General features: G+C 39.9%; 1 protein-coding gene across 3 annotated transcripts in view; it reads right to left on the reverse strand.

Annotated features, from left to right (window-relative positions):
- The window catches only part of PCDH19 (protocadherin 19), a 132066-nt gene that overhangs the window by 71739 nt on the left and 32550 nt on the right, over positions 1 to 27777 (reverse strand). For all 3 annotated transcript variants that reach the window (XM_070365869.1, XM_005888592.3, XM_070365870.1), the window contains one exon: positions 409 to 467. In XM_070365869.1, coding sequence (XP_070221970.1) covers positions 409 to 467 — 59 coding nt within the window. The remainder of the gene's footprint in view (positions 1 to 408; positions 468 to 27777) is intronic.

Consider the following 27777-nt stretch of genomic DNA (forward strand, 5'->3'; position numbering starts at 1 on the left):
TTAGTTTATCTGTCATTAAACTAGCCTTAAAATGATTTCAAATTTGCCAAAATAACAGCCATCAACCATCTTAAAATTCAGTAGAAGATACACAGGAGAAAATTTTAATATTAGATTTCTAAATCATCAAATCAATTTTATTTTAATATGACCACAATTTAAATTTAATTATTTCTGTATACAGTTACATAAACATGATAAAATGCCAACAGTGATTTTGGGTGGCAGAATTACCAGTGATTTTTATTTAGTTTTTTTTTAATGCTTTTATGAATTTTCCTAATTTCCTACAATAAGCAGATAAGCATTTTCACTTTAAAATCTGAAAAGGCATCATTTAAAAATATTTTCATGCTTTTTGTATTAAATTGAGCTTAATTGTAGAAATAGGCAAGCAAACCAACATACCTTTTGATTAAATGGGCTCGGCTGTTCACGTAGTTGGAGTCAAAGGAATAATTTTCAGTCTGCAATGGGGAAAGAAAAGATTAAAAATGTTATGGAGGTGATTCATGGAGAGTCAAACTGTCCTACTTAGGAGGAATTTTTCTACTGAGCAAGAGGCAATGAATGAATCAGAAACTATAGCCATAGTAGGGCAACACCCTGATGAAGACCTGCCACCTCCCTGGGGCCCTGGGGGCTCTGTGGAGGCAGGCCCGTGAACAGAGGAAGATGACACAAACATCCCCTAGAATACACCTGACTACTGACCATGCAACCACTTAGGGAAGATACAGCATGACCCAAACTCTTTACAGAAACTAATTGCTTCCCATTCCCCAGTGGACACAATTCTGTGCCCATCAAATTGACTGGAAGTTCAAAGGTATTTTTATTAGTAGTAGGTAATTAACACATTAAAATATTTATTCCACAGATATATAAATGCAGGCAAGGTAATCCTCCACTGTGGATTTAAACTCTGCACTTCCCTTTGTTTTAAGACATTTTGCTCAGCACTGGTTATATAGGGAGGCCTTCATTTTATCACAGATATAGAGGCAAACAAGTATTACACCTAAAACAGGGTGAAAAGCAGTCCACAGTGGGTGCCAAAGCCTTTCATGTGAAACATGCAGTTTGCAAGTAAACCCTTGTCTCAGCTCCCATCATTAAAACACCACTGTCTAATGTGGTTACAGTAGACTGCCTGAGCAACAGCTTTACAAAAGCAAATGCAGAATACCTGCCAGATAAAAGAGTTGGGAAAACAGCTGATAAGCATCCAGAGGTTGGGGGCAGATTGCAGGGGGGTCAGCCTTAGGAGGGTGAAACACAGGGAAAAGTCAACACTGAAGTAACTGGAGGTCCTAAAAAAGTGGATCTTATGTCCAAAACTAAAGTACTACTCTGAAAAGTGCCCATCTCCTCTGCCCCCCTGCCAGTCTACCAGAAATTCTCACCATTCTCACCATTCCTTAGGGCCTTCCGAAATCACTTCAACTGAAAGTGCCTGTGAAAGGAAACACAATAGCTGTCGAGCTAACAACAGCAGATTCCTTTCAGATGACTACATGTCACACATGAACTATGCTAGGCTCTTAAACACAGCTTTAGGTTTCAGGGAGCTCAGACTCCTTGAAAACAGGAAAACAGGACAGGTGATAGCAGTTCTACCACATGAGTACCAAATAGCCAACAGTCTGGATAGGGACCCTAAGTATCTAGAGTAGGTGGGGATGGGGGTGGCAAGTAGGTGAGAGAAAGAGAATGTAAAGAGAAGAAAACTAAATCCCCATCACTCTCCTGTACTTACTGGTGCACGCCCATGTTCTCCCCATGCCCCTTATTTGAAAATGAGCTGTGTAATTATATCTGGTAAAGAACTTGCCTGCCAATGTAGGAAACAGAAGAGACACAGGTTCAATCCCTGGGTTGGGAAGATTCTCCCAGAGGAGGGCATGGCAACCCACTACAGTATTCTTGCCTGGAGAATCCCATGGACAGAGGACCCTGGCAGGTTACAGTCCATGGGGTTGGAAGAGTCAGACATGACTGAAGCGACTGAGCACGCACACATGCAAGCACACTGGCTTTTTCTAAAGGATAAAATCCCCTTTAATGAAAATCACAAGTAAGTTTTGGTGTTGTTGGAAGGAATGGATTGGGAGAGTTAAAATCAAAAGGGTTAGTTCATTTCTAATTGTTTCATAAGAAAATGGAGGCTGAAATTGTTGCAAACATAACTACAAGAGGAGGAAGCAAACTTGAAGCTGCATTGGGAATACAGTGCTGGAAGAGCTTATCCATCAGTGAGTCAACCAACAAGCACTTCTTGAATTAATTTCTACACCAATATAAAAGGCAAAAATAGTGTTGGGTAAATGTGTTCTTCTATGATATTCAGTACAATATATAATTTAATAAGTGGAAGTCTGCTAAGTGCTTCCCAGGTAGTGCTGGTGGTAAAGAATCTGACTGCCAATGCAGGTAGATGTAAGAGATGCAGGTTCGATCCCTGGGTTGGGAAGATCCCCTGAAGGCGGGCATGACAACCCATTCCAGTATTCTTGCCTGGAGAATCCCATGGACAGAGGAGCCTGGTGGGCTACAGTCCATAGGGTTGCAGAGTCAGACTCAACTAAAGCGATTTAGTACACGAAGCATGCTAACTGCCCCCGACACACCCACACAAAAGGATTCTGCCCAAATAAAACAGGGAAATGATTAAGCACTGAGTTTAATTATTAGTTTGTGCAACCTAGGGCAAATTACTTAATTTCTCACTTTCCTCCTCCATAAAATAGCCATGAATCCATGTGTGCTAATTTGCTTCAGTCATGTCCAACTCTTTGTGACCCTATGGACTGTAGCCTGCCAGGCTCCTCTGTCCAGGGAATTCTCCAGGTAAGAATACTAGAGTGGGTTGCCATGCCCTCCCCCAGGGGATATTCCCGATCCAGGGATCAAACCCATGTCTTATGTCTCCTGCATCAACAGGCGGGTTCTTTACCACTAGCACCACCTGGGGAGCCCTAAAATAGGCATAACAGAAAACAAATCCTAAGAGGAATTTCAAGTGCATTTGTCATAACTCATGGTAGGAATGGTGGAAATCCTTATCCTCTGCTTTCTACAGAATATGGATTCCCAAGTAGGATCTGGGATTTGCCCCATTTGGGCAATAAAAGAGTACCATGCAGCACACATTCCATCGCAGCCTCCAAACTTCCTAAATCAGTTTTTCCAAGGAAGTTAACAGAGACACAGGTGTAAAAGAAAGGAAGATACTAGCTTTGCACAGAAAGCATGAGCAACATTCCAAGATATTGCCACATTAAGTCAGTTTTCAGGTAGAATATTTTATACCGCTTTGCATATATGTGTGCACTGTGCATCAAATTCGGAGCCCTGTGGAGATATGACAGAACTCTGGGCAAATAAGCTAAATCATACAAATTTATCCCTCGTGACTGTATTACTTCTTGGTCCTAATGGAGTACTATATCTCACCTTGAGGATTCCCACTCACAGGCACTGAGTTATAGGAGAACACAGGTCTAGAAGATTTACTTATGGAAACTTAGCAATTCTCTTTCCCTTGCTGTGGTATACAGGTGGGTTAACCTGGACAGATATTCCAGGCATGATCTGCCACTGTAGGGTAGGAAAGTGTCATTGAAGCTTATCACCTTGCTCTCTTTCTCTTTTTACTCTAAAAGGGTAAACTCCCCACCCCCGCCACCCATTTTCGTCTGTCCTGACCTTCAAATGTAAATATTGTATTCCCCAAACCAGCACAAACCATAATAGACAGATGGCCCATGCTACATCCTCATGCAATTAGCAGCACTAGTCATGAGACAGGTTCCTAGAACCGATTTTCCCATAGCGGATGGAGCTATGCTGAGTCATCCATTGCCTTTTGCCTCTGTAATCAGTCTCAGGTCTTTTTGTGAGGCAGCTTGGTGAGAACTATGGAAACAACCTATGCAACAGAATTATTCTATTAATAATTGGAGAGGATATACTATTCTGGCCTCATTAGGACTACAGTCCAAACAACTGAGCCAACTGGCCATAGATGGCCTATGATGAGTCAGGGTAAACTAACATCAAGTATTCTTGCTTGTACTGATTCAAAGTGTGTGTTCAAATCCAAATGCACTGAAAGAGTACATTTTTTTTCCACACTTCAGGTAGAGCAAAGAATGAGACTCAGACCACCCCGAAGAAGGAAATAATTTCTCTTAATGAATAGTTTGCAAGTCTTAAGCCAGTGGTTCTTAGCCCTAACTGCACATTAGAGTCAACTAGGGAATTTTTTTTTAATACTGTTGAGAAGATCCCACTCCAAGAGATTCTGAGGTAATTGGTCTGGAGTGGGGCCCAGGCATTAGTACTTTTTTAAAAGCTTCCTAGGTAATTCTAACAGACATCCAGAGTGGAGAACTGTCTTGGGCGAAAGACCAGACACTGGCTTTGACCCGATGTGCTGTGTTTTCTAAGGCAAGCCTAGAAGATGGCATATCTTTTGCCAGATTATCTACCAAGGTCATCTCAACAAAGACTAAAAAATGACAAAAGAAATACACGTTTTAGGAAATAATAAAACAGCTTTTCTTTTTTGCATGAATGTATTGGCTCCCAGTTAGCCTTATTTAATCAAAATTTGCTTGACATTATTCCAATCCCCTCTCTAAGTATTCTAAATGGGAAATAACATGAAACATTTGAGAGGGGAAATTTTATCTAAATGTCACATTAATTTCACTAGGAAATGTCCGCATCTCCAATGAGACAGCCAAGTTAACACAGGAACACAGCAAAGAGAGAATAACATTTGTTTCTGAAAAATTTAAATTTTGACATCAAAAAAATGGGTCTAGAGCAAACTTTTATTATATAGTATTTTTATGATAATAATTATATTCCCAGTCTCAACAGTAAGTGTCACTTTCCTATCATTTAACATATTCCTCCCAAACCCTTTCTCTAATTAGAATTCTTTATCCTAGGATTCACTGAGAACAGACTTCTCACTTTGTTTAGGTTTAATCAAATCTGAATTTTCTGAAAACAAAGAATTAATACTTGTGGATAGTAGAGTTTTTTGGATAGCTTAGAGCTTTCTTCTCTAAGGACTAAAACTTTGGTTTAAAATCCTACACATCATGCCTTGTTTGTTTGTTTTTTTTTTTAATTGGAGGGTAATTGCTTTATAATATTGTGCTGGTTTCTGGCATACATCAACACGAATCAGCCACAGGTATACATATGTCCCCTGTCTCTTGAACCTCCCTCCCATCTCCCACCATATCCCACCCCCCACCAGGTTGTCACAGAGCACTAGATTAAGCTCCCTGTGTCACACAGCAAATTCCCACTATCTGTTTTACATATGGTAATGTATATGTTTCCTCACTTCTCTCTCAATTCATCCCACCCTCTCCTTCCCCCACCATGTTCACAAGTCTGATCTCTATGTCTGCATCTCTATTGCTGCCCTGCAAATAGGTTCATCAGTACCGTCTTTCTAGATTCCATACACATGCATTAATATACAATATTTGTCTTTCTCTCTCTGACTTACTTCACTCTGTACAATAGGCTCTAGGTTCATCTATCTCATTAGGACTGACTCAAATGTGTTCTTTTTAACAGCTGAGTAATATTCCATCATATATATGTACCACAATTTCTGTATCAATTCATCTGTCAATGGACATCTAGGCTGCTTCCATGTTCTAGCTATTTAAAAAATGTTGCAACAAATTGCCTTGTTTTTGAACATTATTACAGTTTCTTAATGGTTCCTCTGAAGTGCCTTTCTAAACATAAATCACTGTACCATGCAGGTTTGCCTGTACACTCATTGACTTCAAAAAACACTGTGTCTTTTGAGTTCTTACCTTTAATTTTTAACATATGTCTCCCACCAACTTGCCATAAAACACTCAATATTGTTACTACTCAGTGCTATTAGTACACCAAAGCAGCTCCTCTTCCATTTCAAGTTTGATAATTCTCTCCTGTGTTCTTGGAAACTATATATTTATTAGAATAGTCTAGAAAATGAGACTTAAGTTCTGGATAGAGAGATGAGATGTTTTTTTAAGAGGGAAATGGCATGATCTTTACTGCAAGGACTTTTCTATAATGTTTTAGGGTTTGCTGTTGTTTAGGTTGTTTTTTTTTTTTCCCCCTGCACAGGAGCCTTCTTTGCTATTTTCAATTCTCATCTTCTTTCTGGATGTGGGAGTTTTCTAGAGAGACTTTGGGGTGGGTGGTATGTTATTATGTTAATGAGTCTGGCATATCACAAGTCAAATACTTCCAGTTTGTCAGGCCCCCAAGGTACCAGAATGCCCTACTTTCATTGTCATTTTGCATTACTTTCACAGTTCACTGAGTTGTGCCCTAGTCTCTGGAAGAGTGACTGTGACTCTCAGTCACCAGTCTTTATCATCAGTACAGACTTCAACCCTAAGGAGAAAGAAGCCCAATAAATGCAGATATCCAGGACTAGAATCTTTGCCCAGAGGCACAAATCCTCAGGTCACACTATAACGTTAAAAAAGGTTACAGATGCTGAGATGAAAACCTTAAGGTTTTCATTTGAAAATGAACAGCCATTTTAAATTATACTTTAAAAGTCCCATCAAACTGAAAAACATTATAGCTGCAATTTGCTAACTAATTTCTTTTTAATTTTTCACTCAGTCATTTTATCAATACAAACAGGAAAACTAGAATCCCAAATCAGATGCACAGCAAAATGATTTTTAAATGCTGGTTCTTTTTTTAACTGCTGATGTCTAATAATGATAATTGTACCTATTGATCATATGATAAGACTCATAACCTTTTTCTGAAAGTAACTGCTGCTTTAGATGTTCAAATGGCATCTTTTCACAAAGGCATTTTTTTAAGGAAATGAATTGACAAATGGCCTTTCCCTCCTTACTATCTTCAGCACATAAAAATGAAAATGTAAATTCTATATAAAAATAAAGCTAACATGCCTGCAGCTAAAATGTATATTCAAAGACTCATTCATCCAGACAGCAGAAGCTGAATGAGAAAGTAGTGAAGACAGAATAAAAGGCACCATCCACAGAGCTGCCATCACCAGAATTATCCTGAACTGGAAAACAAGCTAAGTAACCTTCCACTGGCCATGCCTATGTACACATTAGTGCTAATTCTCATGTACAGACACACACAGTCTGACTACAGTAAGCAATGCGATGTAGGGGAGGGGGTGAACTGAACTCTCTCCTCGTGTCTGTCACTGACTCATTGGTGGCCTTGAATAAAGCACTCAATCCCTCTGGAAGTGTTAATTTATCTATCTAGGAAATAAAGAGAACAACCCAAATGATGCCAATGTTCCCTTCAAGCCCCGGCTCTTGTTCAGTCATTCGTTTTTTCATTCATTCCTACATGCAATAAACATGCACTAAACCCTGAGAACGAAAAAAAAAAAAAAAAAGATATACGCTAGACCAGCAAGGAGATAACAAACTGATCAACTCTGTGCTAGGGGTGGTTATACTTGTGCACAGGCTATGGAGTGGACCTTTGAGAACTGTACCACAACTCAATGTAACTAAAGTCTGTCGCTAAGTGGTGTCCAACTCTTTTGCGACCCCATGGACTGCAGCTCACAAGGTCCATAGGATTTCCCAGGCAAGAATACTGGATTGGGTTGCCATTTCCTTCTCCACTATGGAATTAATTAGCACACTAATGGCTTGATGATAGTAGGTGATACACATAGGAGAATTTGGCCTTTATATTTGCTACACATACAAACCCATGTCACAAATACAGGGAACCTCCCTCTCCTATCAAATGAGTTATAAAACTTATAAAATTCTTACAAATAGCATGCCCCTTTGGCTTCACTTCCACAGCCTTCATCAACTTGTGCCACTACTTCATCTCCATCTGCCTTTTGCCCATTCTGCAAATGCTATGTGCATAACCTTTCTTGCCCACTATTTTCATCACAACATTTCTCTTTTCAAGGCTTCAAAGAAACCTTTCAATGGTTCCCTGATGCACTTAGCATTAGTGATTTAGTTGCTAAGTCGTGTCCAACTCTTGCGACCCCATGGACTGTAGCCTGCCAGGCTCCTCTGTCCGTGGGATTTTCCATGCAAGAATACTGGAGTGTATTGCCATTTCCCTTCTCCAGGGGATCTTCCCAACCTAGGAATCAAACCCAGGTCTCCTGCATTGCAGGCAGATTCTTTACCAACTGAGCTAACTTGAAATTAAATCTTTAGCTGAGCAGTCATCCAATACCAAGTCCTCTACTTCCCTCATATCTCAACCCTCATTTCTAATATGCCTACATCTCTGATCATCCCACACAGCTTAACATGTTCTCAGCACTTAGTGTACAGACTATGTGATGTACTTATGCTTTTCCTCAGGTTCTATGATTATTTCATGTGTAGTATGTCAGTATATCCTCCGACTAGACTGGAAGCTTTCTTTTGAAGTCTCAGTGCCACAATGCTGGACACTTAGCAAGTGCTCATGTAATGAATCCATCAATGAAAGACCAGAGAAGGGGTGGAAGGGGTTAAGAATAAAGCTTCTTATTACTGTTAAAGCAGATGACCAAATCTGTAAGGCCAAGGTGGTCTGTTTCTTCAGAAAGCATCCCTTCTGCCCACTGTCTTCTGTAGTTACAGTTTGTTCTCTGTCCTTATTCCCAACAATGACCTTATAAATACACAGTAGTCTAGATATAACTGCCAAGGATAAGATGCTATGGTTAGGTGATTCCTGCCCATCATCCATCAGTCCTGCCGTATCTCTGGGAATGGCAGTAATGACACATGATAGTGTATCCAAAACAGGGTAGATAAAATTTCTGTGAAAAGATAAAGCTTTGCCTTATCTGTAGAACTCTGAGCCACAGACTGACAGTGTGACAGCTACTTTTCATCATGTTAAAGAAGACTCTAGGATTCCAATGGCTTGCAGACAGGGCTATCAGTAGGAAACATAGGCCATTTAGTTAACATCCAAGTCAAGTTGAAAGAGTTCCCCTCTTGGTGGCCTTTTATCATCACTGTTAAAATTTCACTGGCACCATCGATATAGACAGACTACCTAGAGCTGACAAAGGCAGCTTAGAGAAAGCCCTTTTCTCTACCCTCATCTTTTATTGGGTCAAAGTTGTGACTTTAGAAGAGCAACCCAGTACATATTTTACTACAAAGGCCTCCTTGAGAAACCTAGGAACTTTCTGTAGGAATCCATGCAATTCAGAGGCAAAGAGCCTACTGAATGACCAGACTAAACACCATCCCATTATACAGATAAGAACAGTTTTCTGTTCTTCTCTGGGACCCTTTTCTAAGTCCTTTGTGGGGTACAGTGCCCTTGAAAATAATATCTGCTTACAAAAAGCTCTGAGGAACCAGTTAATGCTTATTCTACACAGGAATGCAAAAACAACAAGACTTTGGTGTGGATACAAGTAGTTTAAGACTAAATAAAATGACTAACCCAATCACATAAGTCATATCATCTCATCCCACATAAACAAAATTCAACCTGAGAAGTAAATAGCTATCAACCACATTCACCAGTAGAACAAAACCTGGAGGGTAATCATCAACCCCAAATATGTAAATACCACACATTAAAGCTATTTTGTAGGCTCAGAGTGCCTTTCATCCCCAAATATTAAAGTATTTTACAAGCAGGTGCCAACTGTTACTCCCCTACTTAAACAGCCAAGAAAACAACACAGAGGTTAAATGCTACAGCCACGTTAAATACTGACTCAGCTAGCTGCTGCTGCTGCTGGTGCTAAGTCGCTTCAGTCGTGTCTGACTCTGTGTGACCCCATAAATGGCAGCCCACCAGGCTCCCTCATCCCTGGGATTCTCCAGGCAAGAACACTGGGGTGGGTTGCATTTCTTTCTCCAATGCATGAAAGTGAAAAGTGAAAGTGAAGTCACTCAGTTGTGTCTGACTCTTCGCGATCCCATGGACTACAGCCTACCAGGCTCCTCCGTCCATGGGACTTTCCAGGCAAGAGTACTGGAGTGGGTTGCCATTTCCTTCTCCAGACTCAGCTAGAACAAGTCACAAAAACAAGAACAACAAGAAAAAACCCCAGAAACACTGTTCTTGGCATGACCTACTACTGAGATGGAAAGCAAACACAAGCTGGTAACAACAGAGAAGTGATTAGCCTGCTTTCTACCTATTTTTCTCTGAATGACTTTCTTTGCTACTTTTTGTGAATGGGTCAGGAGAGTATAGCATAGCAGAGAGACAAAAGAAAAATTTGGCACACACTACTGCAGGTAGTTCTCCAGACGGAGATGGCTCCAGGAACAAGCTACTTTCTTCCCTGCAACCTTGGTGACCATTTCAATTGTCCTTTAGAGATATTGACAACCATCTTTACAAGGTGACATAAGATGACTAGTGATGACTTTATGGGGTAGCTTCAATTTCAGAAGCTATGATTTGATAAAGTTGATCCAACTGACAATAAGAAACCAATTTAAGACCTTCCACAGCAATGGCCCAGGGAGCCACAGTAAGAGCTCTCCTGAATCCAGACTATCTTTGAGTCCTTCTGGCAACCCACTCCAGTATTCTTGCCAGGATAATTCCATGGACAGTAAAGCCTGGCAGGCTACAGTCCATGCAATCGCAAAGAGTCAGACATGACTGAGCAACTGAGCATGCACAGCTTAGAGAAGGTTCAGCACTCTGGTCCATTTCTGCTGAATTCTATTTAATTGGCCTCAATTCTCTACTACTTAGCAGCTACGGAGTCCTGACTGCCTGCAGAGTGCAATTTCTATTGAGCAAACCTTGTCAGCTGAAAAACTTTCAAAATATTTGGAGGGAAAGCTGCGGGTGACTCTGCCTGTGGGCCCAAACAACACCCCCAAATCCACTTCCAGACCCAATCTCATTATTTATATTATACATCACTTAAAGCCCAGTTGCCTCCACAAGCTTATTTAAGAGTGAAGGAAAAACAGCCTTTGGCATATCATTCTAAATTCATTTCCCTTGTACCGGCTTGTTGCTCAAGCCTGTAACATGTGATCATGCCGACAAAAAACAACCAAGTTCTACACCATCTTGAAAATAGTGAATGTGTTAGCTTCTGATATTGATGTTTTCTAATTAGATGAAACACAATAGATCATTTGCTTGTTTGTGGTCAATGAAATTTTCCATAGTTCTCTTTTGGTGTAGTTATTCTGATGACCATGGCAAACACAGTATATGGGAGGCATATAGGCAAGAATGTGCACACACGGCATCCATTTATATTTACTGTCACTAAAATGAAAACAGATTATTTCCGATCTTTTTAAGTACTAATTTCGAATTTAATGAGGCACAATAAACATTTCTCAAAATCAGACTCCATGGATGCTTACCATTGGCAACCCTCTAATTATGACCAGAGTTTAAATAAAGGGTGTTCAGTTCTGTTGAAATTATTAGTCACTGAAGGAAATCCATGGTAGCCTCCAGTTTCTAGTGACTTACACAAGCACTGCAGAAAATCTGTGTTGGAAGCAAGACAGAACTTACACTTCAGCATCACTTCATGACACATAAATGAGAAGCAATAGAAAGAGGATTTGGAGAAGGAAATGGCAACCCACTCCAGTATTCTTGCCTGGAGAATCCTGTGGACAGAGGAGCCTGATGGGCTGCTGTCCATAGGGTCACACAGAGTTGGACACGACTGAAGCAACTTAGCATCCATGCATGCATTGCAGAAGGAAATGGCAACCCACTCCAGTGTTCTTGCCTGGAGAATCCCAGCGACAGAGGAGCCTGGTGGGCTGCCGTCTATGAAGTCGCCCAGGGTCAGACACGACTGAAGCGACTTAGCAGCAGCAGCAGCAGCAGCAGCAGCAGCGAAAGAGGATTGATTCAAGGAAGTAATGGAAATGTTTACCTAGTCTTTCAAAACCCCTACCTATCCACCCAGATCCTAACAGACCTTCTCATTTTATGCTGGGAAGGGGGTGGTGAGGGCAGGCTGGAATTTGACCTGATTTTGTAAACAGATCCGACATAAGAGTGCCAGCAACCATGCACAGTAAAGCCATAACTACACCTTGAAAAGTGGCTAATATCAGCAGCTTGAAATTGTGAGAGTATTAGAATTCTGTAATGCAGTTATGCAGTGTAACAACAGAACAACAATTACTAGTATGCCTTTCATTTATACGAATCTTTCATCAAAAAGATTTCAGAATGTTTAAAAAGGGTTTCAGGAGAGAGCAAAAATGTACTCAACCTTAGAGCAACCATAAGACAGAGGAATATTCTTAGATGGCAAAAAAGACAGCCAAGGTGGAAACTGGGCCTGAAGGTGGTTACATTTTCTACAGAGCTTATGGTACAGAACTGAAGAATTTTGCTTTTCATCCATTCAGCGAGACTTCTAGGAGGTGCTTGATGAGTGCAATGGAGCAGGTGTCTCCTGTCAATATCATCCTGAAACAATTAGCTTTTGGAAATGGACACAATACAGAAGACTTTGCCCCATTTTTCTTTTTTTCCCCTCTTAACCAACATTAATTGGAGAAGGAAATGTCAACCCACTCCAGTGTTCTTGCCTGGAGAATCCCATGGACGGAGAAGCCTGGTAGGCTGCAGTCCATGGGGTCGCACAGAGTTGGACACAACTGAAGCGACTTAGCAGCAGCAGCAGCAACCAATATTAACTACTTAATCCCACTGCTACTATCATAAGCTAAATAAATATTATTAACCACATTAACAGCAGGACAAAACAGGTTAAAAGACTTGCCCTCTGCTAGAGAGGAGCAGTGTCACATCCAGAACTAGAATTCAAGATTTCTCATTGCAAGTCCCACACTCACAGGCCACACCTCATTAGGATTCTAGGAAAAGCAATGAAATAGAAGTAATTAGGACCGGATGACTGGCTGTACTATTTGGGAGAAAATATAAATACCCTAGCCTGCTTAAACATGACAGGTTCAAGGGTGGTGAACACAACTAGAGCAATTTCCTCTTGCAGGAAGATTAAGAAATAATTAGGGGGAACACCTCACCCTCCCTCTCCCATCAGACTCCCAGCAGCAAAAACCAGGAATAATTCCAAACTTAACTGTCAAAAAAAATAAGAAGAAAGTCAGAAACATAACATTACTGTACCTGGCAGTCCTACTCCTCAACCTATACAAGTAACTTCTACATTCCTTTCCCCATACAGTTTTTAGCATTCTCCCTCCCCAGCTTTATTCTTAGTTCTTTCTCCATTCACTTTTCTGTATACACACACCCTTCTCTCAAACAAACTAGCACCCTCACTCCTCATCCTAATCTGCCCAATACTTGTGTCTACTTGATAACAACAAAGATTTTGTTTGAGATTCAACCAGTACAAACAGGTGTGGGCAGTCATATCTCCATTCATAACATACACAGGGATACACACATATTACATATAATTTTTATGAGGGAAAAGTGTGTTTTTGCATCTCCATATTAAAAAATGCTTGTTCCTAGTAGACACAGATTCAGCTAGGGCCATAAGTCACCCTGATGATTGTTTCTTCAGATTGTTTTAAGCTTAGAAAAGATCACAGACTATTCAAAGAAAAGTCCTAGAAACCCTCCAAATACAGCCTTCAATGTAAATATAAAGTTCCTACTGGCTGTGTGATCTTGTAGAAATCACTGAACCTCTCTGACCATCAATTTCCTAATCTATAAAATAGAAATAGCACCTGTCCTGACTATCTTATAGAGTTGCTATTAAGATGAAATAAAATAATAAATGTGCAGATGCTTTCTAAAAGTGAACTGCTAGACAAAGGACAAGTCATCTGATTATCAGGTTATAAACTTGATTTCTCTTGAATTTTCATTTCTATTTCCAACAAAATTTCCAATGTGTAGTTTTTTTCATGTATAGTTTTTTTTTCTGAGGTTTCTTACAGGATATTTTATCTCATTCTCCCCCTATCTGTACTATCAGAAAAATAAATAATGCAGTGAACAGTCTTGCTTTGTGCATGCTCAGTCACTACAGTCCTGTCTGACTCTTTGCAACCCTATGGACTGTAGCCCTCCAGGCTCCTCTGTCCATGGAATTCTCCAGGCAAGAATACTGGAGTAAGTTGCCATGCCCTCCTCCAGAGGATCTTCCTAATCTAGGGATCGAACACCCATGTCTCTTACATCTCTTGCATTTGCTGGCAGGTTCTTTATCACTAGTATATATATAGAGACCCAACTTCTCTAATTGCTGATTCAACACCTTAACTGGAATGTATGTGTACCTCTGTGTGTGTGTGTGTGTGTGTAGACAGAGAGAGAGAATATTCAGATAAAGAGAGTTGAAATGACCTCACACCATCTGAAATTATGTGAAAGGCAAGATTTGAGACACTTTAAAAGCCTTTATAAACTAGTTTTTCTTCGCCCCATTTGCTTTCTCTGTTATGATTGAACTGTCACAGAATCTCTTTTAAAAAAAAGAATGAAAGAAAACCTCATCTCAGGGTTAAGTAAAGCACATTAGCATGCATAATTCAGAACCTTCAGCTGGAAATGAGCCATTTCTAGTGTAGTGTATGGATAGAAAAACATGGTTAAAGGGCTACAGCAGCTTGACCAGGGCCTTCTAAGATCCAAAGTAATGAGAAAGTTCAACTCAGAAACACCCTGAGCCTGACTGTGGGCTCATTTTACCATTCCTCAGAGCCATGCTGCCCAGTGGCATAGATATTATAACCAATAACACAGACATAGGTAGGTAATTATTTAAATTTAGCAAACATTGAGTTAAATTTTTAGTTCCTCAATCACAATAGCCATCTTTCAAGTGCTCAGGAGGCAAATGTTGCTAGTGGCTAGTATATTAAACAGTACAGATATAGAATATTTCCATCATCCCATAAAATTCTATTGGACAGGGTTGCCTTAGGAAGACTGTTGACCTGTGACTCAGGACTCTCCAGTCCTGAAATGTGATGTCCTTGGTGACCTAAGGAAATACAAAGACTAGACCTACCTCTATCACATCATTTAGCACATTGTATTACCTATGTGTCAGCCACACAAGGCTGGAAACTTAAGGGCTTCAGTGGCTGTCACCATTTCTGGCACAGAGCAGGTACTCTCCCACCGCTTGTTAGTTAGCATTAGCTAATGTTAGCTGATGGTAGACCCATCCATCAGATAGGAAGAGCTCATTTGCCTCTTTCATAGATGAAATGAAAGGATTCTTGCAAAGCTCTTTTAAGAAAGGCTATTGTGCTTCCTCTACTTGTATTTGTTTCAACATTTCTCAAGAATTTAGATTGTAGGGAGAACTGGCTTAAGTAAAAACTAGTCTTCTGTCTCCCCATCCCTGTAAACACATCTCTTTCATTTATCCAAAGAATCATTTGAGAACCTAAAATATTAGAATGCCATGTTTACTAATATGCCAGTATACACATACATCATATTGAACATGATATCATCTACACCTTTAAAAGGGGTTTTTAACCAGAATTGAAAGAGACACGTGCACCCCAATGTTCATCGCAGCACTGTTTATAACAGCCAGGACATGGAAGCAACCTAGATGTCCATCAGCAGATGAATGGATAAGAAAGCTGTGGTACATATACACAATGGAGTATTACTCAGCCATTAAAAAGAATACATTTGAATCAGTTCTAATGAGGTGGATGAAACTGGAGCCTATTATACAGAGTGAAGTAAGCCAGAAAGAAAAACACCAATACAGTATACTAATGCATATATATGGAATTTAGAAAGTTGGTAACGATAACCCTGTATGCGAGACAGCAAAAGAGGCACAGATGTATAGAACAGTCTTTTGCACTCTGTGGGACAGGGAGAGGGTGGGATGAATGGCATTGAAACATGTATAATATCATATATGAAACAAATCGCCAGTCCAGGTTCGATGCAGGATACAGGATGCTTGGGGCTGGTGCCCTGGGATGACCCAGAGGAATGGTACAGGGAGGGAGGAGGGAGGGGGTTCAGGATGGGGAACATGTGTACACCCGTGGCAGATTCATGTTGATGTATGGCAAAACCAATACAATATTGTAAAGTAATTAGCCTCTAATTAAAATAAATAATTTTTAATTTTAATTTATTTATTTTAATTGGAGGCTAATTACTTTACACTATTGGTTTTGCCATACATCAACATGAATCTGCCACAGGTGTACATTTAAAAAAACAAATAAATAAAAAATAAAAAGGGTTTTTACAATCTAATACAGTGAGAAACATTTGTTGGGCTGTGTCTCTCAATGGTCCAATTTTTTAAATTATTTTCTTAAATGGCACCTTGTTTCAGTACGGCAACTGTTTTTTCATATAGCCTTGCCCTATGATCTTTTCCAATAACCAAAGCAGTTTTAAGAAGTACATAGGCAAGGTATTATTTTCCCTTTTTAACAGATGTAAAAACTGAGTCCCAGAGTGTTTTTTTAATTCAAGATCAATAGCCAATTATTGGCAGAGTCAGAGCAAAACCTAAGGCCCCTGCTTCCCAGACCAGGGTGCCTTCCACTCGGTCTAACTTTCTAGACAGTAGGAAATGGAAACCCAGTCGGCTGACACTGCTTTATTTTCAGTCTATGGTCTCCTCTAAGTTCTTTCATGAATTTAAAAAATCCAACCTTTTATGCAATATTAATTATTTCTCATATCATGACAGAGTCTTTAGTTGCTTTTCTGCCAAATGTGGTCATTTGCAAAGGTTCTTGAAGTCATTAGTGCAGTCTGACCATGCTATGCCCTAGGCTTTGAAAAATTTCCTTTTGGCCTCATGACCATCACAGAATCAATTACCCAGAGAGTATTAAAGCTCAAAAAGATCTTAGAGTATCTAATCTCTCTTTGTGTCCCTCTCTCTCTCTCTCTCTCTCTGTCACACACACACACACACACACACATTCAATATTTTGAAGACAAGGAAATGGGCCCAGGGAACCTCACCACCACCCTCAAAGTATCACAGTTGGTTTTTAGAAACCCAGACATAAGTTTAGAACTCAGCTCTTCGGCCACCAGGACTCATCCCTCTCCACCTGCCCAACTTCTTCCTGTTATTTCTCCTAAGAAGTCCTCAAAGAGTAAAACCTAATGCTGTAAATTCTGTCAACAAAATTCCTCAAGGGAGGGAAAAGTAAAATTTAGTGCAAATGATGTTTGTAAATCATTTGTCAATATCCTATCATTAAGAAAAGTAATTGTTCCTCAGGATCCTGCAGAAAGAGGATGTATGATCCACCCAAGAAAACAGAGTAACCTGAAAAAGCTGAGTAATCTGGAAAAAAAAGTGAAATGATAAAGCTCAGTGAAATACAGTCTCATTCTAGCAAATGACTTGTTTTGTTGCCACTTAAATTGCTCATCTGTAATTGCTAGAGATAAACTGCAATCAAAATACAGTATCTTCTATTAGTGCCCACTGGGGATTGTTTGATCATAGTGAAATTATCGAAAAGGTAAATTTGCTCATTTTTACTGCCTCAGTGGAAACTGGCATTAGACTACTGAGGGGGGCTAGACTGATGGCAAATGTTGCTTCCCGGTGAGGGAGCTTTTCTCCTCTCTAAATAAGACAGAGGCCCTGCCTCTGTGACTAAAAACTAAGCAGGAAAGGAGGAGTTTGCTCTGCCCACTTCCTCAAAGCATCATTCTCAGGCTTAGTTTCTTCTCCATGTTGTACTAATACCTTTGTAGTTCAGACGTCACTAATTCATATTTGGTGATCATTCTGATAGAGATAGGCTGCTGTATCTATTTTTAAAAAGGTTTACTGAGCAAATTATGGTGTAAACAAGATTACAAGGGAAGTGTTTAAACTACTTAAGAGAATAAATTGTTTTTAAGCACTGAAGAAGCAATTTACAAACAATAAATATGTTAATTGCACATCATTCTTATTTAGTCATTAAAGCAGATCCAAGGACGTCTACTTGGCAAAACTTCCTGGCAAGGGCTTTGTTAACTTACTTCTTATTACTCTATGAACTTGAAAGTAATAAAATTGCATTTTTTTTCTCTCTGTAATTCCAACTGGCCTTCCCCCAAGTTAGTCTCAATTAATCAAATTTGACTGTACTATATAAAGGCTGAGTAAAATGACAAAGCCATCAGCCCAGGGTTGAAAAACAGAAGTCACAGAAAATCCTATACTACTTTTAAGACCCTTCTTTGCACAAACTAAGAAACGAACAGTTAAATGGTCCATAAGAGTAATGGGGGAGGGGACAGAAGGAAAAGCAAAACGAGATCATTCAGAGCTGTCTTTGCCAGTTTAGAACAAATGGAAGTAATACATAACTCAGGCTCAAAATAATTTAATTTAACAAATACTATTAAAGCTATGTGCCAGGCTCCATAGAAAATTCTAAGAGTATGGAGATGAGACAGATTCTACTCCTGTCCTCGAGAAGTCCATATTTCTAGTATTGGGGACAGATCAGTGAAGAGAGAATTATAATGGCATGTTGTTAGTGCTGTAACAAGGGTATATAGAAAAGAGAGCAACATAGAAGGTTCTCCTAAGTGGCACTTGCCCTCAGAACTACCTTCAGATACATGTGATCCGAAGCAGGGGATGGAACTAGAGAAATTATTTGTTTGGGGGAAAGAGTTTGCTTCTCTCTAACTCTAATTCTTGATTTTGCAAGCTATGTATGAGTGTCAGGTGTGAGAAAGAACATAAGGCATGCTGAATAAATTCAAACAACTTCCCTACAGCCACAAATCCAACTGAATTTGGGTTGGCTCTTCTGTAAAGTTTGGAAGACAAATCACATTCAGTACATTGCTAAAAAAAATCAGTATCCAAAGGGGTAGCTAATTAAACCACAGAGACATTTTTGAGTTAGGACAAGTTTTCTCCAGTGGTCAGACGCTCATCACTTTAAAATTCTTCATGTAGCCTTTGCATAAAGATGAGTCCTGAGACAAGCTGACCCTAGTTTGGATACTCTCTTAAAAATTACCCTAGTCTACTTGCCAGAAGTAGGAAAGAAGATGGAAGTATTTCCTACAGCAGCCTGTAGGTGGACACCTTCTCTTTCTTCACATGGCCAACCTATCTGCTCTCAGCTCTACAAGAGGGGCTTCCTCGGTGGCGCTACTGGTAAAGAACCCTGAAGGGACTGACACACAACACTAAACATACACAATAGAAGAGAGTGCCATAAAATTGCACATTTGATGGGAAACATAGTGAGCACTCTCTTTTCTTCTTTTATGGAATCTAAGGATGTGAATTTTATGCTTGCTCCCTTCCTCTTCTGATTGCCTGACGCTGTGCCTTTTTTCCAGAAGAAGCTGAAAGTGTTTGGGTCACCCTCTTGCCTTCTGGTACTGCTAGATCCCTAGTCCCTCCCAATTACCACCTAACCGACTGCCATCCCTGGAGGCCTGATCCCATCCAGTACTTCAAAATGAGGGAAGATCACAGGAAGAAACAAGGGAAATCTTGGCTTGTTCACAAACACTCTATCTCTGCTCTGAGAATGATGTTTCTGTGTCTTCCCTTCCTGGAAATCAGGGCCAGGATACGCTCTTAAGTCAGACTCTTTCTGTCTACTACTGGCCTTAAGCCAACAATGCACACATAGTATTTCTGTGCAAACAAAGGTTACTCTGATCTCTTCGCTCAAAAGTTTTTTCCCCTGTGCTTTAAAAAATAAATGAATAAGGCATGAGAAGGTAGACAATTAGTAAATAAAGGTATGAGCAACCCCTCCCTACATGATCTAAAAATAATGAGGATCCAACGGAGGTCAACCATTTCATAAAATTTGCCTTTTGAATATTTATTTTCACAAGTTAATATTTGTTCTGTCATTTGGGATAGTGATGATGATGATGATTAGAAATGCCTTTTAGAAAGGCTGTAAACCAGAAAATCTCAAAATTTCCCACTACGTGCTCACCTTCTCAATATTTCTAAGAGAAAAACAAGCCACATCTAAGGTTATGCCAAGATATTAACTCTTTCCTAACTCCACTAAAAAGCACACCACTACAAAGCCATAAAGGATGTCAAGAAGATGTAAAGATAGCATACTAGCCATCAGTCCAAACTTTGTAAGACCTTGCCTCTGGCAGTGGTGTTCTTCAATGATGAGAAGAGTAAATAAAGCACTCTAAAAGGGGGAGGGAAATCCTCATGATCCCCCAGTTATCCATCAGGTTTTGGCCTTATACCTGAGAACCAGTCTTCAGGCTGAATATGTAAAAGCTATTGTTCTGGTCAAACAATTAGCTAGTGCTGGGTTCACACAGTATACATTTTTCAAAGCAACTAATTCAAAGTTCAAATGTTAGGAAGAAGAATGTTTTACACTTTTGTGACACTTTGGTTTCAGTACCTTCATTTCAATACATTTTCCCAGTGCAGACCAATGATAATGTTGACTTCACGCAACTGAGTTTTTGCCTCTATTATAATAATGCAATAGAAACGTTGTTCGACAAATGATGTGGTCTCCAGGCCTTTTATCAATTTCTTAACCTTTTCTTGAAACTTCCTGTGGCCTGTCAGTGTCCTACTTAAAATAAGGTATGCAGAATTGAACATAATACTACAGATGTAATCTGAGCAGCAAAGAATTCAGAGGGGCTAATTCTTCCCATAATCGGGAAATTATTCTTCATTAATGAGGCCTAAGATCCTATTTGTTTTAGAAATCCACTTACCCTCAACTTGCTTCCCCCATAACATTTCTATCATTCCTGAAGACCCCTTCCGTTTTGGCATTACCAGTCCCACTCCAGATTGACATTGGGTTGGAACTTTCGAAAAAGACCACGAGATAGGCAAGCAGAACCACTGAAAGAAGAGTAGACCAAAAGGGAAAGTAACAGAACATTCAAACAAAATAAATTCTCCTCAGAAGGAAAGAGAACAGGCCAGCAATAGTGTTACCAAAGTGCCCAGATAAAAAGGACAGTTGGAGACTTCCAGAGATGGTGGCATGAAGAAGGATATCATAGCTGTGCCTGTTGTACTCTTCACTTGTTAACAGCTAATTTCTCCTGCTCACCAAAGTAACACCATATCAACCTAGAGATTATCATACTAAGTGAAGTAAGCCAGACAGAGAAAGACAAATACCATTTAATATCCATTATATGCAGAATCTAAAATGTGATGCAAATCAATTTAGTTACAAAGCAGAAACGGACTCACAGACATAGAAAACAAACTTATGGTTACCAAAGAGGGAGGGGAGGGATAAATTAGACGGTTGAGATTAACATATACATCAGTTCAGTTCAATTCAGTTCAGTCACTCAGTCGTGTCCGACTCTTTGCAACCCCATGGACTGCAGCACCCCAGGCTTCCCTGTCCATCACCAACTCCTGGAACTTACTCAAACTCATGTCCATCAAGTCAGTGATGCCATCCAACCATCTCATCCTCTGACATCCCCTTCTCCTCCCGCCTTCAATCTTTCCCAGCATCAGGGTCTTTTCCAATGAGTCAGTTCTTCTCATCAGGTAGCCAAAGTACTAGAGTTTCAGCTTTACCATCAGTCCTTCCAATGACTATTCAGAACATATGCATACATGATTTTGAACTGTGATGTTGGAGAAGACTCTTGAGAGTCCCTTGGACAGCAAGGAGATCCAACCAGTCCATCCTAAAGGAGTTCAGCCCTGGGTGTTCATTGGAAGGACTGATGCTAAAGCTGAAACTCCAATACTTTGGCCACCTCATGCGAAGAGTTGACTCATTGGAAAAGACTCTGATGCTGGGAGGGACTGGGGGCAAGAGGAGAAGGGGACGACAGAGGATGAGATGGCTGGATGACATCACCGACTCAATGGATATGAGTTTGAGTGAACTCCGGGAGTTGATGGACAGGGAGTCCTGGCATGCTGCGATTCATGGGGTCGCAAAGAGTCGGACATGACTGAGCGGCTGAACTGAACTGATATATAAAATAACCAAGGACCTACTGTATAGCACAGGGAACTATACTCACTATTTTGTAATAACTTATAAGGGAAAAGGACCGGGAAAAGTGTATATATATGTGTGTGTGTGTGTGTACACACACACACTGCTGCTGCTGCTGCTGCTGCTGCTACTGCTAAGTCTCTTCAGTTGTGTCCGACTCTGTGCGACCCCATAGACGGCAGCCCACCAGGCTCCCCCGCCCCTGGGATTCTCCAGGCAAGAACACTGGAGTGGGTTGCCATTTCCTTCTCCAATGCATGAAAGTGAAAAGTGAAAGTGAAGTTGCTCAGTCGTGTCCGACTCTTAGTGACCCCACGAACTGCAGCCCACCAGGCTCCTCCGTCCATGGGATTTTCCAGGCAAGAGTACTGGAGTGGGATGCCACTGCCTTCTCATACACACACACACACACATACATATATAAAAATAAATCAGCTTGCTGTACATGTGAAACTAACACAACACTGTAAATCAACAGTGCTTCAATTTTTAAAAAATTAATTGTGCCACAATGCAGGTAACATAAAAAAAAGTAACACCATAGCACATAAAGGCAGATATCAGCATAAATAATCTAACTGCTGTCTACTTGAAGACTAAATGGAACAAAAAAAAAGTTAGCTAAAGTGTATTCCACAGATGTCAATTCAAAAGTCATAACTTTATAAAAAGTCATGCTCTCCTGGACACACATTCATCTCACCTTTCCTTTTGCTCTTCTATTCTCCACCCACTAGCCTCTCTGCACTACTAAGGATTTGGTAAATATAATCAATTATTCTAAAAGTGCCCAAACTCTCATTTCAACTTGTTTCCTGGTTAGTGTACCATAGCAGAGAATGAATCGCTATTACAAGGAACTAAAAAATATTTCAGAGTCTGTAACTGGCTTGTCTTGCAGGACTTTTTAGGGAGCCAAAGCACTAGTTCTAGGCTATTAGCCTTTGGTCCGTAGGAGAAAAAAAATAATATATTTCCTCATTAAAATGAGGAAATGGTTTAAACATAAAAAGGATGCATTTTATCCTACAATCTTTCATTTTAGGGGATTTTGAATCTTTGCAGGAACAATGAATGGAGAAGAAAATCAAATAGGCACTCTAAAAATCAGCCATCATTTCATTAATGCTTTCCCTCTGTTTAAGTCAGTTTTCTAGCAGCCCCACAAATTCACCACATCAAACAGTCATTAATTTGTTTCCAGAAAAATATAGCCATATATATGTACATGAGTATTTAAAATCAAATACCAATAAATAGCTGGATTGGAGGCTGAAGGTATCTATATGCAATTATAGCAATCAGACATTTGAAATCACAAATTCATGGGTCCCTAGACACAATCAAAACCGAGTGAGACTTTCTGTTTTGTAATCATGTCATCATGGTCTTCCCTACTATAATCCAGTTACCAAATGTTCAGTGGTCTGTCTGTGGTCTTTAGCCTCATAGAGTTGGTATCCATGTCCTGGCCTTTATGTGTGGTACATGTTAGTACCCTCTACTGCTTTCCACCACACTTATGATTGTAAGTCATTATCTGTGTAACCATTTTTTACTATCTGTCTCCTGTGCTACATTTTGGGCTCCATAAGGCTAGGAGAAATATGTTTTGTTCTTAAATGCATATCCCATGTAAGGTACAAAGGCAGTTGGTAGAGTAGGTACTAATAAATGAATGAACTATCAGCCTAGCTGGAGAAGTGTGTGTGTGAAGTGAGAAGGAAAAAAAAAAGTAGGTTTCACTGAAGCTTTACCTAACTGCCCTATTTAATTTGCATAATTTCTCCAATATTCACAATCCATTGTTCTCCATAGCACCTATTTTCTAAACTACCATATATTTAGCTTACTTATTTTATTATCTCTTTCCCCCTACTAGAATATTAACCCCATGATGTTAGTAATTTTTGTCTGTTTTGTTCACCATTCTTCCTGGAATCCTGAAAACACTGTCAGGTGTGAAGTAGGTATTCTGTAGCTATTTGTTGAATGAATTAATGTTCTTTAGGGGCTAGGCAAATGCCTATGCATGACAAAACTTTTAATACTAAATGTGTGATACTCATTCTAAATTTTGTAAGGTAACACCAGAGAAATGGGCCTACATTAGCTCCCCTTTGTCAGTTTTCAGCTTCCTAAGATACCAGAATATGGTCCTGTTTTACTAGAGGACCACACCCACCTCCATTTCCCATGTGTCCTGTGTGGTCTCCAAGTATCATCAAGTCACTTCAGGCAACACATTGCCTTTCTTCCATATCAGGGCTGCTGCTGCTGCTGCTAAGTCGCTTCAGTCATGTCCGACTCTGTGCGACCCCATAGACGGCAACCTACCAGGCTCCCCTGTCCCTGGGATTCTCCAGGCAAGAATACTGGAGTGGGTTGCCATTTCCTTCTCCAATGCAGGAAAGTGAAAAGTGGAAGTGAAGTCGCTTAGTCGTGTCTGACCCTCAGCGACCCCATGGACTACAGCCTTCCAGGCTCCTCCGTCTATGGGATTTTCCAGGCAAGAGTACTGGAGTGGGGTGCCATTGCCTTCTCTGCCATATCAGGGCAACTATATGTAAAACAGAGAAGGAAACTGCCTTTTTCTGATCATGAGATTCCAGTGTGACATGGGAAGCAAAAGCTGTGGTCATTTCTAAAATATTAGCCTAATGCCCTCTACTAAAAGTTTTTCCTAGAATTGTCCCCAAACTCAAATTTTATGGGTCAGCCAGAATTCTGGCCTCTGATCTAGAAATCTCAATTGCCAAGGAGCCAGAGAAGCAAGAAAGTATGGCTATTTTGAGTCAAGGGGAGTTTGAATAGCACATCTGGAATTTGTACTAGAACTACTAAAAGCCTCTCACTTTTCTGGAAAACTCCACTACCTGGTGTGGAAAGGACTCTGGATCAGAGAGACTTGATCATACTTGATTATGTGTGACCTCAGGAAAATTAGTTAACTTTTAAATACTTTACTTTCTTCATCTATAGAAATAAGATAATACTGTTTCCTATCTCATGGGGCTGTTGTGACAAGTGTTACTTAATATAAGAAAGGATCAAGCCCAGGAAATGATACAGATTTGGTATCCAACTAATGTCCTCAGTCCCCTTCCCTCCTTGGATTCCTTTTCCTTGCTTTATGGAAGAAACGGGGAGAAATCAATTTACTATTCAAAAGCACTACAAAAAGTCTTGAATTCATTTTGTGAACAATGGTATCCTCTGAAAGGATAATCTCATTGGGGAAAACCGGTTTCATCTTTAACCTCTCCCTTTGTCTTTTCTTTACACTGTAATAAGGAAAACAACTCAATATGCTGAGATACACAGAGAAGAAACTTGGACTTTTCCTCTCTACTTTCTCAGGGGCGAGAAAGAGAAAGCTCTTCAGAGCTAGTCCCTTTTCCTTTCTTTGAAAAAAGAGCAAAACCACCACCAAGTAATGTTAGATAGTCCCCAAGGTATTAAATTTAAAAAAAGGTCTCCAACAAAATTAAAAGTTGGAAAACCTCTGAGGGGCAGAAACCTGGGTAAGGAAACTCACGACTTCCTTGTGAGGGAAAAATAAGAAAACCAATACAATGAACAGGCTGGAGAGCAAGGCAAGCAAGTCCTAGACGAGAGAAAAAACAAAGTGAGGCTCTGCCAAAAGTGGAAGCCAGAGGGACTGTCCCTTGGGGGCTCTCACGGGTGACTAAAAGGAAAGCAGCAACCTCAGGGAACTGACAACTTAGCTCCTCTTTTCAACTACATTTTCTTCAGGGTGGCTTGTGCTTGCTGGCTCTGAAATCTTCAAAAGCAGGAGAAGATTCCATAAAATAAGGGTTTCTCTAGCCACCTTTGGAAGCTGGGTGGTTTTCACTGACTTTAAAAGTAGTTTTCTTGGAAGAGGGAAACAAACTCTCCTTTTTTATTTAACTTTACCTCTCCCCTTTTGATAATGCATAGGCAATACCTTGGGGAAAGGGGGCCAAATAGCAGTTATTAATTACCCTAATTAACCCAATTCATAAGACATATTTGTAAGGCTGTCATGACAACTGCTTTGACTAACTTGCCAAGAAGAGCTTAGCTGTCTATTCAAATAAATGCCTGATAATTACCAGTCTAGTTTACTGGGCTTCTGTGATAATAATAATTAGTGCCACTGTGCAAAAGGTCACACTAAACAGTTTATGAATGATGCGTTTTGCATTGTGATTATGAGTCACAGGCAATGCACAGAATGTGCACCATTATGCTATTAATGTGGAAGGGGGTGGCCAAATTTTGAGAAAGTGACTGACTATGGTCTTTATGGCTAAAAAGGAGCAACAGGGAGAAAGTGGTAACTGTACTATCAGTTAAGGCCTGTCCAAGAAATAGCAGGGTGCATTGGAACCGACTGTTTCTCTGAAGCCATAATCCATAAGTGATGGTCACAGTCTTGGATTCAAAAGGGGATGAAATACAAAATAGTTGAGTTATAGAAGTACATACTCCAGTAGGAGTGTTTGAGAGGGTAGGAAGATGCTGTGTTACACACAGTAGAAGCTCAGTAAAGGCTCAAGAACAGAGCTCAGGATAACAGTCTGCGTTCAGATGTGCGTGCTAAGCTCTGTGCAGTAAGGACAAACCTCAGAAAAGAAAACGTCTTCTGACAAGTGGTGATGACCCTGATCAAGGAAGGGAGCAGGGCATTTCAGTTGAAAGATCGATATTTTATTATTCTGATGAAACACTGTTATGGTCCACATGTTTGAAGAGTAACACATCTTTGAAAAATGAGTTTTGAATGTCACTGTCACCCTTCCATACTAGTAAAACATCTTTACACTACACATTAGAACAGGAAATACAGATATCATACTCTGGGGTTTAGATGCACTTTAAATTTGAGTCGTTAGAAAAGACTGAGTCAATTGCAAAAACATTGGTCCTGCCACCTCTTTTCTACTTTGACTTACTTTTGGTTCCCTCTCTTCCAGGGATTTTTTTAAATGGCACAATATCTTGGTGTCAAAGAAAAAAATTAGACTAAAGTTTTGGGTTTTATTTCATTCCTACATCAAATAATTGTATTTATTAGCTAAGTCTTTTTCTAAACTACACTTTTGAGATCATAATTTGTCATTTCAAGCTTCAGACTGTGCTATAAGTGCTGTTCACATCAAATTAGAAATTTGGCATTAATGAAGCGTGCCGGTTGAGTTGGAAGAAAGAGATACAAAACATATCCTTTCGTTGCCAGTAAACTTGGATTTTTTTATTGACAACAAATATGGAGAAAGTTCATTTGTTTGGTGAGCAATTACTAAGATGTTACAACGAAGCACCTGGAACTGTGCCTGACATGTGGTGAGTGTTCAAGGAATGAGGATATATACAAAGAAGGAATTAGGTAATACACTAATGTGGGACACAGACTGTGATTTTGCCACCAGGTCGCGACTCTTGAGCATTAAGAACACAATTGCTAACACCTGTCTCCTTGCTGCTCCTTGTGGGAAACCATGACTGACTCCATTTCCCATTACCATTGGTCTCCTCCCTTCCAGGGATGAATAAAATTGTGCATATTTTGGTGTCAAAAGAAAAAGACATAGACCCTAGTCTGTATGTAATGTCAAGGTCTATTAGAGAGTAGAATATATATGAATTTTTATTACTCCATGCCTGATGGCTACCTCTTAGAATCATATGAGTTCTAATATAATGCTAGGTACATACAAAAGCAGGATTGAGTATGTTAAGAGACCCCAGAATTCTTTTTTTGTAATTATGCCAATACCTGCAGTAGAACCCAATAAAATGTCCATTTTCACTCAATTATGCTTCC

The sequence above is a fragment of the Bos mutus genome, chromosome X (assembly GCF_027580195.1).
Source record: "Bos mutus isolate GX-2022 chromosome X, NWIPB_WYAK_1.1, whole genome shotgun sequence".
NCBI lineage: Eukaryota > Metazoa > Chordata > Mammalia > Artiodactyla > Bovidae > Bos > Bos mutus.